This window comes from Carcharhinus amblyrhynchos, chromosome 1 (genome assembly GCF_965287045.1).
Source record: "Carcharhinus amblyrhynchos chromosome 1, sCarAmb.v2.hapA, whole genome shotgun sequence".
In the NCBI taxonomy this organism is placed as follows: Eukaryota; Metazoa; Chordata; class Chondrichthyes; order Carcharhiniformes; family Carcharhinidae; genus Carcharhinus; species Carcharhinus amblyrhynchos.
In genome coordinates, this window is record NC_137324.1 from 108967035 (window position 1) to 108980501 (window position 13467).

Below are 13467 nucleotides of genomic sequence, written 5' to 3' on the forward strand. Positions count from 1 at the left end.
TGTGCATGGGCCAGATGGGTTATCATGCTGTTTCCTTTTACCTACTCCCTGATCTGGCTATTGAGTGCCAATAGCCATCGGGCTGCGTTTCATGGCCACATTCCCGGTCACAGTAGCAGTAGCTACAGGTGAAGGGTACATCCTACCACTTGGAACTGCCCAATCATATTTGTGCCGAATTGCTGGGGGAGGGGTGGGAAATTGAAGGGAAATAAAGAAAGGGTCAGGGAACAGGATAAACTGGTTTCTCTTGGAAGGTGTGACACAGACCCAATTTGCTGAATGACTTTGTTCCGTGTTATGTGAGTCCCTAAATCGAATCTGATCTAAGTAACCACATCAGGGTGAAATACAACTGCGACAAAATCCAGTAACAAATTCAAATGCATCAATCTTGTGCTTGTGATTTGTAATGTCATGCAAAGCTCTCAAACATGCTCAAGCCTTGTACAGCACTCGACCAGAATTATCGTTCTAAATATATCTCTGATTTGGAAAATAATTAACAGAGAGGTCATACAGATTCTGTAATCCTTTTCGTTTCAGAAAAACAGTAGAGTGGAAACAGAATCACTTCTTACCACAAATTGTAATCTCTTTACCATAACAGGTAGAAACGTGGTTGATATTTGGCAAGTGCTCCAGATGTTTCCTGGTTTCGTTCAGAAGCTGCAATACATAGTGAGCATGGAGCTGCTACTGAGAGAAATGGAGTGAATGGGAGAATTTGCAGCATCACCCTTGTTAACATATCCACAGAATTAGATAAATACACTCAAAGGTTCAGAAGCTTTTCTTAAATCATTTTTAATTTGTAAAAGTATGTAAAAACTCCAAATCACTCCTTGATGCATTTTATAGAATTCATACGGAACTGGTCTGAAACATTCTGTCCTCATTTCCTTTACTCACTTATTTATAATAAGCTCGTTACTTGTGGATGGCACGGTGGCACAGTGGTTAGCACTGCTGCCTCACAACGCCGGGGACCTGGGTTTGATTCCCGGCTTGGGTCACTGTCTATATGGAGTCTGCATGTTCTCCCTATGTCTGTGTGGGTTTCCTCCAGGTGCTCTGGTTTCCTCTCACAGTCCGAAAAACGTGCTGGTTAGTTGCACTGGCCATGCTAAATTCTCCCCCAGTGTACCCAAACAGGTGCCGAAGTGTGGCGACTAGGAGATTTTCACAGTAACTTCATTGCAGTGTTAATGTAAGCCTACTTGTGACAAATGAATGAATAAACTTTACTATTTTCCATTTGCATCTAATCATAATCGGCCAAGAATGAAATCACTTATAATTTATTGAAATTAATATTAAAGAAAAAACTAATAATGGTCTGTGTATAGAAATGTTTGCCTTTTAACATATCACAATGAGGTCAGAAATTGGAAGGCCTTTGTTATGGCAGAGTTATATTGGAAATGAGTGTGGGATGCAAAAATGAGGCAAGAATGTTGTAACCTTATCTTGCAGTTTCCAGTTAACAGATTCTGAGCCAATAGCGCATCCTCGAAATTTAGAATCGAAGAATTTCTACAGTGCAGAAGAGGCCATTCAACCCATCAAGTCTACACCAACTTTCTGTCAGAGTATCTTATCCAGGCCCTCTCTCCATAACCCCATTTGCCCTGGTTAATCCCATCTAACCTAGAAATCTAGGGACACTAAGGGGAAATTTATGGCACGGCCAATCCACCATCTTTGGAAACCAGAGTATCTGGAGGAAACCCATGCAGACACGGGGAGAAAGTGCAAACTCCACACAGACAGTGACCCAGGGCTGGAATCGAACCCAGGTCCCTGGAGCCGTGAGGCAGAGTGCTAACCACTGTGCCACCCTTTAATTCTTTCTGGATGCTTAATGTCACTGTTGGATCTTTCTTTCCCACAAAATTGTGGGAATTGTACTGGGCCAGAATTTTCCAGACCCTGCTGTGGTAGGAGTTGCCGTGGGGGGGTGCAGTGGACCAGCCAAACTTCATTTGATGCCAGTGGTGGCAAGAACAGAAAATCCTACCCTTAGTCTCGTATCTGAAGCAGGAAGAACAATTTGTTCTACTGTGGGCAATGTTCTGATTTATTCTGGACCGACACGTACATGCAGGTTTTTCACATTTCAATATGCCCACATCACCCATCTGCTGTGACTAACTCCTCTCTACAGCATCTCACCAATTCCAGAGTGTTTTTCTCTACTTTGGCCATCCCATTGTGATTATTTCTTTGAGGATCCTAAACATCTCATCCTGTTTTGTCACAGTTCTGATGAACACTTCGTTCTACTCAGACACCAGGATATCTTTTTAGAACTGAGCTTTTGTTGTAAAGGATGACTTCTGACTTGCATTTAACTGCTTCAGTTTTTTCAATGGCTTTTTGTAGCACTTTCCCTTTCAGCTCTAGTCTAAAATGAGCAATATCAGATTGTTTGCCCATCATAGGATTAGACTTTTCAGCCCATCGAGCCTGCTCCAGCATTTAATACTAGCCTGACTGATCAGACACTTCAATGCCTTTTACACACAATCCCCATAACCTTTTATGTTATTGCTAATAAACATACTCAATGACTGAGCTTCCACAGCCCCTCCAAGGAAGAGAATTCCAAAGATTCACAACCCTCTGTGTGAAGAACTTTCTCCTCATCTCGATCCTAAGTGGATTCTCCTTATTTAGAAATTGTGCCCCTGGTTCAAAACTCCCCAACCAAGGGAAGTATTTTACCTGCATCTATCCTGACTATTCCTTTAAGCATTTGTAAGTTTCAATAGGATCACCTCTCATTCTTTGAGACTCTAGAAAATGCAAGCCCAATTTGCCCAATCTCTCTTCATAAGACAATCTGCCATCCCCAAAGCAAGTCTGGAGAACCTTCAGTTCATTCCCTCTATGACAATAATATCCTTTGATGTAAGGGGACCAAAACTGCTCATAGTACTCCAGGTACGGTGTAACCAAGCTTCTATACAATTGATTCAAGGCTTCACTACTCCTGTACTCAAATCCTCTTGCGATAAAGGCTAATTTCCATTAGCCTTCCTAACAGCTTGCTGCACCTCCAAGTTAGCCTTCAGTGACTTGTAGGCAAGGACACCCAGGTCCCATTGTACAGCCACACCTTCTAATTTCTTACCATAGGAAATACTCTGCACATCAGTTCCTTCTGTCAAAGTGTATTACCTCACATTTTTCCACATTATATTCCATCTGCTGTGACTTTTCAGTGAATACTTATTTTCTGAATACTTACTTGTTCATCTTTAAAGGCCTCCAGTAAGATAGTTACATCTGCAGGAGTAAGAGGAAAACAGAGCTGGGGTCCAGTGTAAGAGTCTGAAACCTCAATGCTCGGGTAGACACAGTGACTATCCTCTTTTACATCCTTACATACCTCATCTGAGGGAGTGAAAATGTGGGAAATATGATCATCTGTGGAGGGAATGGAAATTGTTAATGTTTCTAACCACAATCCAAGTGTAATGTGTGCAATTCTGACGTTGCCACATCGGCAGAGCTACAGTTTGACTTTCAGAACAGATATACCTTACAAAGCTCAGGTTTATCTTATGATTGTAGATAAGAAAAAAACATATTTCTGAATTAAGGTACTTTTTTAAACCTAAAGTATATTTACAGTATTATGTCAATTCTCTGAGATTTTGTTGAATAATTTTAAGGTTTTTGTTTACTCCTTGCTACTGAAAGCTAGAATTTAATTGTTGCCAAGACTTAAGTTCTTGGAACAACCCAATAAAAAATATTCAGCCAAAACATGGCCTTATCGGCTCTTGGTTTGTTTATAACCTTTCGTTTTGTATTCACCCAAAAATGGAAACATTTTCTCCATATCTGCTCTGCCCATCCTGATCATAATTTTATAATAGGAAGTCTCACAACACCAGGTTAAAGTCCAACATACTTGGTAGCACAAGCTTTTGGGGTGTCGCTCCTTCTTCAGGTGAGTAAAGAGTTGTACTAATAAACAGGGCATACATAGACACAAACTCAATTTACAAGATAATGGTTAGAATGTGAATATTTACAGGCAATCAAGTCTTAAAGATACAGACAATGTGAGTGAGACAATGTGAGAGTGAGACATATAAGATGATGAATGGGATGGATAGGATAGAGGTGGAGAGGCTCTTCCCGCTCAGAAAGGACAGTAGGACTAGGGGGCACAGCCTCAAGATAAAGGGGGGGGGCGGTTTAGAACGGAGTTGAGGAGGAACTTCTTCACTCAAAGGGTGGTGAGTCTCTGGAATTCTCTGCCCGTTGAAGTGGTGGAGGCTGCCTCGCTAAATATTTTTAAGATGTGGGTTGATGGGTTTTTGATAAGAGAGGGGATTAAGGGTTATGGGGAGAGGGCGGGAATGTGGAACTGAGCAGCGACAGATCTGCCATGATCTTACTGAATGGCGGGGCAGGCTCGAAGGGCCAGATGGCCTACTCCTGCTCCTATTTCTTATGTTCTTATGAGAGAGGGTTAAGCACAGGTTAAAGAGATGTGTATTGTCTGCAGCCAGGACAATGTGAGATTTTGCAGGCGTGTTCTCTTCCTGTTGGGGAACACTTCAGCAGTCATGGGCATTCAGCCTCTGATCTTCGGGTAAGTATTCTCCAAGGGGGCCTTCATGACACATGACAACGCAGAATCGCTGAGCAGAGACTGATAGTCAAGTTGCACACACATGAGGACAGCCTCAACAGGGATCTTGGGTTCATGTCACACTATCTGTAACCCTCGCGACTTGCCTGGGCTTGCAAAGTCTCACTAACTGTCCTAGCTGGAGACAATGCACATCTCTTTAACCTTTGCTTAACCCTCTCTCCACTCACATTGTCTGTACCTTTAACACTTGATTATCTATAAAGACTCGCATCCCAACCATTATCTTGTAAATTGAATTTGTGTCTTTATATGCCCCGTTTGTGAAAACAACTCTTCACTTACCTGAAGAAAGAGCAACGCTGCAAAAACTTGTGCTACCAAATAAACCTGTTGGACTTTAACCTGGTGTTGTGAAACTTCTTACTGTGCATTATCCAGTCCACATGATAATTTTATAAACATCTAGTAGGTGTCACCATGGGGAAAAGATACCAGGGAATCATACATAGAAATATTGGACTTAAGAGACCTGCATTTTATTTTAAAATGGACAAAAACTCCAGAGGATGGCTGAGATGTACAGTTAGCCACGGATAGGAATGGCTGCAGGGTGTTTCTCTAAAGGACAATGGAACTCCTCCCAGTTTCCAGACAAGATACTTCAAAAAAGCATCTACAGATTGGTTATCATCCTCGGTGAAGAAAAAGGGACAGAGTGATTATCTCATCTCAAAGGCCCTGGGTCTTAGAGATGAGATACGTTGCTTAGAAGAAACTAGTATATTCTGGTTTCCTGTTGAAATATTACAAAGAAGCGAGTTAAAAGCCTGCTTGTTACCAGCCTGCTGGTGTCTGTCTGTGTGCTGTGAGGCAAAGCAGTTGGAAGTTTTCATACTGAAGGTGTGTGATACAGTAACTGAAGCACTGCCCTGCAAAAACTAGCCATCGTTCGCAGGAATATCCAAAATGAACAGAAATATCTCTACCAAACCACAAAACACCTGAATCAAAGAATCAACTATTTGGCAACAGAAGTCAACTATACTGGAATCAAACTGTAATAGTTGAAACATTTACTCCTTGCAATTGAAGGACTGTTCTGTATAACTTATTATTTCTCTTTACTTACTATTGGACTCAATTCTTTTATTTTGTATAAATATAGATGCATGTGTTTTGCCATTTCTCCTTCCTTTTTTCAGTAATTAATAAACTGACTCTACCCTAACTCAGGGAAGCTTGGTCAAGTTGGCTCCTTTTGAAACATAACTATTGGGTCTGGAAAAGTTAATGAAGGGACAGGGAACTGTGTTAGATTGATCCTTGTTGCTATCAACAAAGGGTAGGTTGAATAAAATCCAAGAGCCAGTCATCCCTCCTCACCTGGGTTGTAACTATTTGGGGATATCCCTGTCAGATGGTGACAAATTGAGGGGAGGACTTGTCTGGATCAACAACTTTGAGGCAATCTCATCTGGGGCTAATCATAACACAGGTCACCTCTACATCTTCCCTGTCCGAAGAAAAATCCCCAGCCTGCTCAGTTTTTCCCAATAATCAGAATCACTGAAACCTGACAGTGCAGAAGGAGGCCATTTGGCCCATCAAGTCTGCACTGACAACAATCCCACCCAAGCCCTTTCCCTACAACCCCACGCATTTCCCCAACTAATCTCTCTAACCAACACATCCCAGGACACTATTGGGATCAACCTAACCTGCACATCTTGCGACTGTGGGAGAAAATCAGAGCACCTGGAGGAAACCCACACAGATATGGGGAGAATGTACAAGCTCCACACAGACAGTGACCCAAGCTGGGAATTGAACTAGGAGCTCTGAGGCAGCAGTGCCAAACACTGTGCCACTGTGTATTATCTCAGTTCTGGAACTACTCTTGCAAATTTCATTGTGGATTTTCTCCAGTAGTTCTTTGTCCTTTTTATAGTTTGTAGACCAAAACTATGTACAATACTCTCAGTGTGACCTGGCCAGCGTTCTGTACAAGTTTGACATAACTTCACTATCTTTGAATTATATACGCCCTAGAAAGGAATCCCAGTGCTTTGATGGTATTTTTGATTGCTTTGTTGACCTACAGAGCTGTTTTTGTTTGTTCACTTGTTTTCCTCAATCTTCTTCTTCTCCATTTGGTTTCTTCTTTTAATTTTAGCTGAAGTTTCTATTTTTCCAAGCAAAGTGCACCTGTTCACACTCTGTCTGTGTTAAACATTTGCCATTAACCTGTCCAGTCTACAAGTTATCCAATGTTCCCTTGTATTCCACTGCATTCTTCTTCAGTGTTAGTTCTATCCCCCCTGTTAGGTGACATTTGCAAATTTTAGAACATAGAACATAGAACATTACAGCGCAGAACAGGCCCTTCGGCCCACGATGTTGCGCCGACCAGTTAAAAAGCAATGACCCTCTAACCTCAACCAAACCTTTTCCATCCATAAACCTATCCACGGATCTCTTAAACGCCCCCAAACTAGGCGCATTTACAGCTACAGCAGGCAATTTTGGTACTGAATTACACATTCCCAAGTCAAAGTAATTATTTTAAGTTATGAATAACAGTGGAACCAGTCCTGATCCTTGGATTTTTGCCATCCTCCTCCAATCTGGATATGTATGCTTTACCCTTTTATTCTGTTTTTACCATTTCCTTTCCAAGCTACTTTTCGCTGACTCAACAAGTCTTAACTTTTGCCATGAAGTTAAATAGATGAAATAAGTGACTGGATATTATATCCTGAGTACTGAAGCAGAAAATATATTTGCTGTTACAAATGTGTATTTAAAGTCACTTTTACTAAAGATCCCAGTTGTTATGGTTTCCGCTGCAGGAAGACATTTGGAGGGAAAAATTGATCTTAGAATCACAGAATCCCTGCAGTGCAGAAGGAGGCCATTCAGCCCATCGAACTTGCACCAACAACAATCCCACACAGGCCCTATTCCCTTAATCCCATAAAGTTACTGTATGAATCACCATGACACTAAGGGAAAATTGAGCATGGCCAATCCACCTAACCAGCACATCTTTGGCGTTATCTTTGCACATCTTAACCAGCAGCAACCTTAAGCAACTTACACTCACTGCCAGAAGCTGGAGTAAAGTGATCCATCAAATAACTGAAGAAATTGTGGAGCTGGAAAACAGAAATAAACTTCATCACTACTGGAAACAGGAGTAATGATTGAGAATTGTGGCAGCAGTTTAGTTTTAGTTTAATTTTTTACTAGAGTCACAAGTAGGCTTACATTAATGAAGTTACTGTGAAAATGCCCTACTCACCACATTCCGGTGCCTGTTCAGGTACACAGAGGGAGAATTTTGCATGGACAATACACTCAACCAGCACATCTTTCAGACTGTGGGAGGAAACCGGAGCAGCCAAAGAAAACCCACGCAGACATGGGGAGAATGTCAAACTCCACACAGTGACCCAAGCCGGGAATCAAACCCAGGTCCTTGGCACTGTAAGGCAGCAATGCTGTTCCAAAGTAAGCATTGATCACATCTGACTCAATGAACACAAGTGAGCGTCATTTAAAAACAGCAAAATCTCATCCAATTGGCTATTTCCGCATTCAACTGTCGAGTTGAAAGGAAGATTGCATTTGAGCCTGAACTTGCCCTCATCTGAAGCTGATACAATTGCTCTTCCAGAAGGGAATGTTGGATAGCAAACAGGAACACAATCCCCAGCAAACATATGGCCATTTGATAAGTCCAACTATTTCAGCACAAACTGAGGATCAAAATCTGATCTATTTTGCTCAGCTATTCACTGGGATTTTTTAATTAACAGTTAGGGGAATCTGGGTCCTTGCTTTTGAATGTAAGGCACACCTGGTAAAATTATATCTTATACTAGTGCTATCATCAGCATCAGTTGCGTCTCAGTAGAACTTTTACCTTTGTTTCAAATGCCACTCTGTCATCCCAATCCTAATAGCACAATCTTCCACTTCTTTCTGCCAAACTTCCCATTCAATATATCTATGCAAGTCATCAATGATTCCTTGTGGTAGCAATTTAATTATTCTGACCATAGTAAAGAAATATCCTTTGAATTCCTGATTAGATTTATTAGTGTCAGAATTAATTCTTTGAATCAGGTTTCTGGCCCCAGCCAGGATTTTTTTACCTCATAGTGATCTCATCAAATGGCTGTACGTGTGGTGTTGGTGGGAATTCTGTGGAAGTCCATTGTGTGTTTGTCTTTCTGTTCCTACCTTCCAATCAGTTGGGACAAGCTCAAATTGATTGGAAGAGCTAGTGTGAGATTAATGGACCAAATGGTCTCCTTCTACACCAATGTTTGTATCACTTAATTATTGAGTGGAGATCATCATAGCGCAGCCTTGTGACTGAAATTTATTTCCCTTTTACAACTACAGTCAAAATCCCTCATCTTGTATGAACCTGGTAGAATGTTTTGATTAACTTGTGGCTTTGACTAAAGGCTTTCAGAGGTGAGAAGAGTCCTTTCCAGGATATATAGTGCAACACCATTCAAGTCACTGTACGGTACAGTAGCACAGTTGTTAGCACTACTGCCTCACAGATTCTCAGCTTGGGTCACTGTCTATGTGGAGTTTGCACATTCTCCCCTTGTCTGTGTGGGTTTCCTCTGGGTGCTCCAGTTTCCTCCCGCATTCTGAAAGGTGTGTAGGTCAGGCACACTGACCCGAACAGGTGGCAACTAGGGGAATTTTACAGTAACTTCATTGCAGTGTTAATGTAAGCCTTATTTGTGACTAATAAATAAGCTTTACTTTAAGTCTGTTCATCCTTACCTTGATCTGATCTTGCTCTCCTGCATATTCAATAGATTGAAAAATAGTCCACGTACACTGTCTGCGAACTTCTAACCGGGCAACGTATTGACGGTACCACCTCTGAATGAGGATGGCAGCCTTAATGGCTGTGAGGAGAAATACACACAAATACAAAGGGTTGAGTTGCAAGGTGGGTTTCACCCTGCCTAGTAGGTTAGATGGGACTTGCACCCAACTCCTCTTATTAAACATACAGTTATACATATGAGCATATGAATTAGGAGTAGGTCATTTCATAGAATCCCAACAGTACAGAAGAAGGCCATTTGACCAAATCTGCACCAACCCCAATTCCATTTGGCCCCTCACAGCTATTCTGCCATTTGATAAGATCATGGCTGACTTGATTGTGGCCTCAATTCGACTTTGCTGCCTACTCCCTACATCCTTCGCCTCTCTTGTCAATCAGAAATCTAACTTATCCTTAAAAATATTCAATGACCCAGCCTCCATTGCTCTCTGGTCAAGGAAATTCTACACATTAGAACATAACATAAGAACATAAGAAATAGGAGCAGGAGTAGGCCATCTAACCCTTCGAGCCTGCCCCGCCATTCAATAAGATCATGGCTGATCTGTCGTGGCTCAGTTCCACATCCCTCCCCTCTCCCCATAACCCTTAATCCCCTCTCTTATCAAAAACCCATCAACCCGTGTCTTAAAAATATTTAGCGAGGTAGCCTCCACCACTTCAACTGGCAGAGAATTCCAGAGATTCACCACCCTTTGAGTGAAGAAGTTCTTCCTCAACTCTGTTCTAAACTGCCCCCCCTTTATCTTGAGGCTGTGCCCTCTAATCCTACTGTCCTTTCTGAGCGGGAAGAGTCTCTCCACCTCTATCCTATCCATCCCATTCATCATCTTATATGTCTCAATGAGATCTCCCCTCATTCTTCTAAACTCTAACGAGTACAAGCCTAGTTTATTCAGCCGCTCCTCATAGCTCAACCCCCTCAACTCCGTCATCAGCCTAGTAAACCTCCTCTGCACTCCCTCCAAGGCCAAAATATCCTTGCGTAAGTACAGCACCCAAAACTGCACACAGTACTCCAGCTGCGGCCTCACCAATGCCCTGTACAGCTGCAGCAAGACCTCCCTACTTTTATATTCAATCCCCCTCGCTATGAAGGCCAGCATCCCATTCACCTTCCTGACCACCTGCTGCACCTGCAAGCTGGGTTTTTGCGACTCATGCACAAGGACCCCGAGGTCCCTCTGCACCGTCGCCTGCTGCAGTTTTTCGCCACGTAAGTAATAATCCTTCCTATCATTATTCCTACCAAAGTGGACCACCTCGCACTTGCCAACATTAAATTCCATTTGCCATTTCTTGGCCCATTCGCCCAGCCTATCTAGATCCTTCTGTAGACTCTCCACACCCTCCGCTCAATTTGCCGATCCACCAATCTTGGTGTCATCAGCAAATTTCGACACCATACACTCGGTTCCCTCCTCCAGATCATCTATATAAATGGTAAATAGCTGAGGCCCCAGCACCGACCCCTGGGGCACTCCACTAGTCACCATCCGCCAATCCGAATAGCACCCATTGACCCCCTCTCTGTCTCCTATTTGACAACCAGTCCTCTATCCACGCTAACACCCTATCCCCAACTCCATGTCCCCTGACCTTCTGCAATAAGCTCTTGTGAGGTACCTTGTCAAATGCCTTCTGAAAATCAAGAAAGACCACATCCACCGGCTCTCCTCTATCCACCGCCCTAGACACATCCTCATAGAACTCCAGTAAATTTGTCAGACTCAACTTTCCCCTATCCCCAACTCCATGTCCCCTGACCTTCTGCATTAGTGGCTCCCTGAGAGAAACATTCCTCTCAAATGGAAGGCCCGTTATGTATAAACTCTATCTTCCAGTTCTAGTCTTGCTCCTGAGGGGAAATATCCTCTCAGCAGCTATCCTGTTGAGTCCCCTTATACATTTCAATAAGATCACCTCCCATCCTTTGAAACGCCAATGGTGCGGCTGTAAACTTTTCAACCTTTTCTCTGAAGATAACCCCTTTTTCTCAGGAATCAGGCAAGTGAACCTTCCCTGAAGTGCTTCTAAAGCAATTATATCCTTGTTTATTTATCACGTGGGATGAGTTCTCAGCAGGATTCCCATCAGCAAAATGGTAGAAGAGTCCAGAAGAGGAAAAAAGTACTTACCTTTGTCATGGACATAGTCCACCCACAGGCCCAAGAAATGGTGCAAATGACACCAGAAAGATGAGTGAGTAAAACACTCAGAATCTTCCAGTGGAAGGTCATTTGCATAATTAATCACTTAATGCCAAGTGCAGGCAGATGGGTCCAGAGGAAGCATCAGAAATGGAAAAGGGAAATTTTATCTGAATCAAACTTAAAGAAATAGAAACCATTGAAGGGATCTGTTACAGAATGGTACATGCGCTGTGCCAGAGGACAGCTCCATAACCCAGGATGAGGCTGATGCTTCATCCTGAGCCAATCTTGTGTGGTGGTCTTCCATTGTCTCCTACCCTCAGAGGCAGGGTGAGGACACAAGTCCCAAGTCTACCTCAGCTGGAACAGGAATTGAGCGCCTGCTGTTGGTGTTATTTAGAGCTATATCTAGCCAACAGAGTTAACTGGCCCCTTCTAGGGAGACCCAAAAATTAACAAAGCTTCAAAAAGGCATTAATTTGCAGTCATCCCCCACGGGCTGTTTGCAAATGCACTGTAACTCATCTTGTTAAATTTCTGTAATGTAGAATGATATTTGTGTTATATTTCCCATTTTCAAATTTCATTTTGACTATGAACTAGGTATGCCCCAATTACTCAATGCAAGATGTATTATGGCCCACCATCTTGTTTGTCTGAAATATATTGGCTGGAATTTTCTGGCCATTCATGCAAGTGGGATTCTCTGGTTCTGCTGGTGGTACGCCACTTACCGGGGATTTCCCGATGGCCTGGGATGGAGTCAGTGGGCATTCTGATTGCCAGTGGTGGGACCAGAGGATCCCACCACTATCAAACAGTGGGCTGCCTCCCATTCCACCAAGAAGGATGCTGAGGGGAGATCAGAGAACCTCACCCATTGTTACAGAATGATCTCATGTGTGCAATCCAGATATTAACTGTTATCCGTCTGAGCAGGGTGATGTCTGCATTGACTAGTGCACATGCACAGACGGCCATTTTGCACTTCCAGGAGACACAGTGTAGTAAATATCATTTGCTAGTGACATTCACATGTCATTAGTTAACTCACAGGGCTTTTATTCTCTAGCTGCCTGTTCTACCATAATGTGGAAGTGCTCCAAATGGGTGACATAAATTATTTAAAATGGTATTGAGGATTCAGTCTGAGGATTCAGGGCAGACTATTTAGGATGAAGGTGAGGAGACATTTCTTCACCTGAAGAGTGGTGAATTCATTACCCAGGAAGTAGTTGATGCCAAAATGTATTCAAGAGACGGCTGGATATAGGACTTGGAGTGAATGGGATCAAAGGTTAAGGGAGAAAAACAGGATTAGGGTATTGAGCTGGATGATTAACCATGGTCATAATGAATGGCAGAGCAGGCTCAAAGAGGCAAATAGCCTCCTCCTGCTCGTATCTTCTATGTCTATGTCTGTGTCTACGTCTATGTACTCCCCTTAAATAGCACATTTCCCGATGTTTCTTAAAGCTTCATTTGAAACATAAATTGTACAGTAATTTGAACCTTCGTTAGACAGGGCATGAATCAGAGACACTGCTATAAACCTCTAGCATCAATTCTGGTTCTGCAAACCAGCAGTGTTATGTGCATTTTTGCCCAATTTACCCCACTGTTAAACAATGACCAAAGTTAAATGAAACCAATATAAATCTAATTTCAATGTAAACAGGCCAAAAGAGTCAATGACATTCTTCTTTCTTACCTGTTCCAGCTGTGCAGTGATGTTCTAAAATACATAAAACAAACATAAAATTGAATTAATTCATATTCTTCATTCAAAATTAGCTTTTTTTGTAAAATAATGGTAA

General features: G+C 42.4%; 1 protein-coding gene across 2 annotated transcripts in view; it reads right to left on the minus strand.

Annotated features, from left to right (window-relative positions):
* Nucleotides 1-13467, minus strand: part of LOC145344037 (serine/threonine-protein phosphatase with EF-hands 2-like) — a 52217-nt gene that overhangs the window by 24943 nt on the left and 13807 nt on the right. The window contains exons 3-7 of one of the 2 annotated variants that reach the window (XM_080190786.1): nucleotides 13362-13385; nucleotides 9425-9552; nucleotides 7719-7770; nucleotides 3254-3432; nucleotides 582-696 (exon numbers count right to left, since the gene is read on the minus strand). In XM_080190786.1, the coding sequence (XP_080046912.1) occupies nucleotides 582-696; nucleotides 3254-3432; nucleotides 7719-7770; nucleotides 9425-9552; nucleotides 13362-13385 (498 nt within the window). Of the gene's footprint in view, nucleotides 1-581; nucleotides 697-3253; nucleotides 3433-7712; nucleotides 7771-9424; nucleotides 9553-13361; nucleotides 13386-13467 lie in introns of both variants that reach the window. The other variant, XM_080190778.1, reaches the window with a different exon arrangement.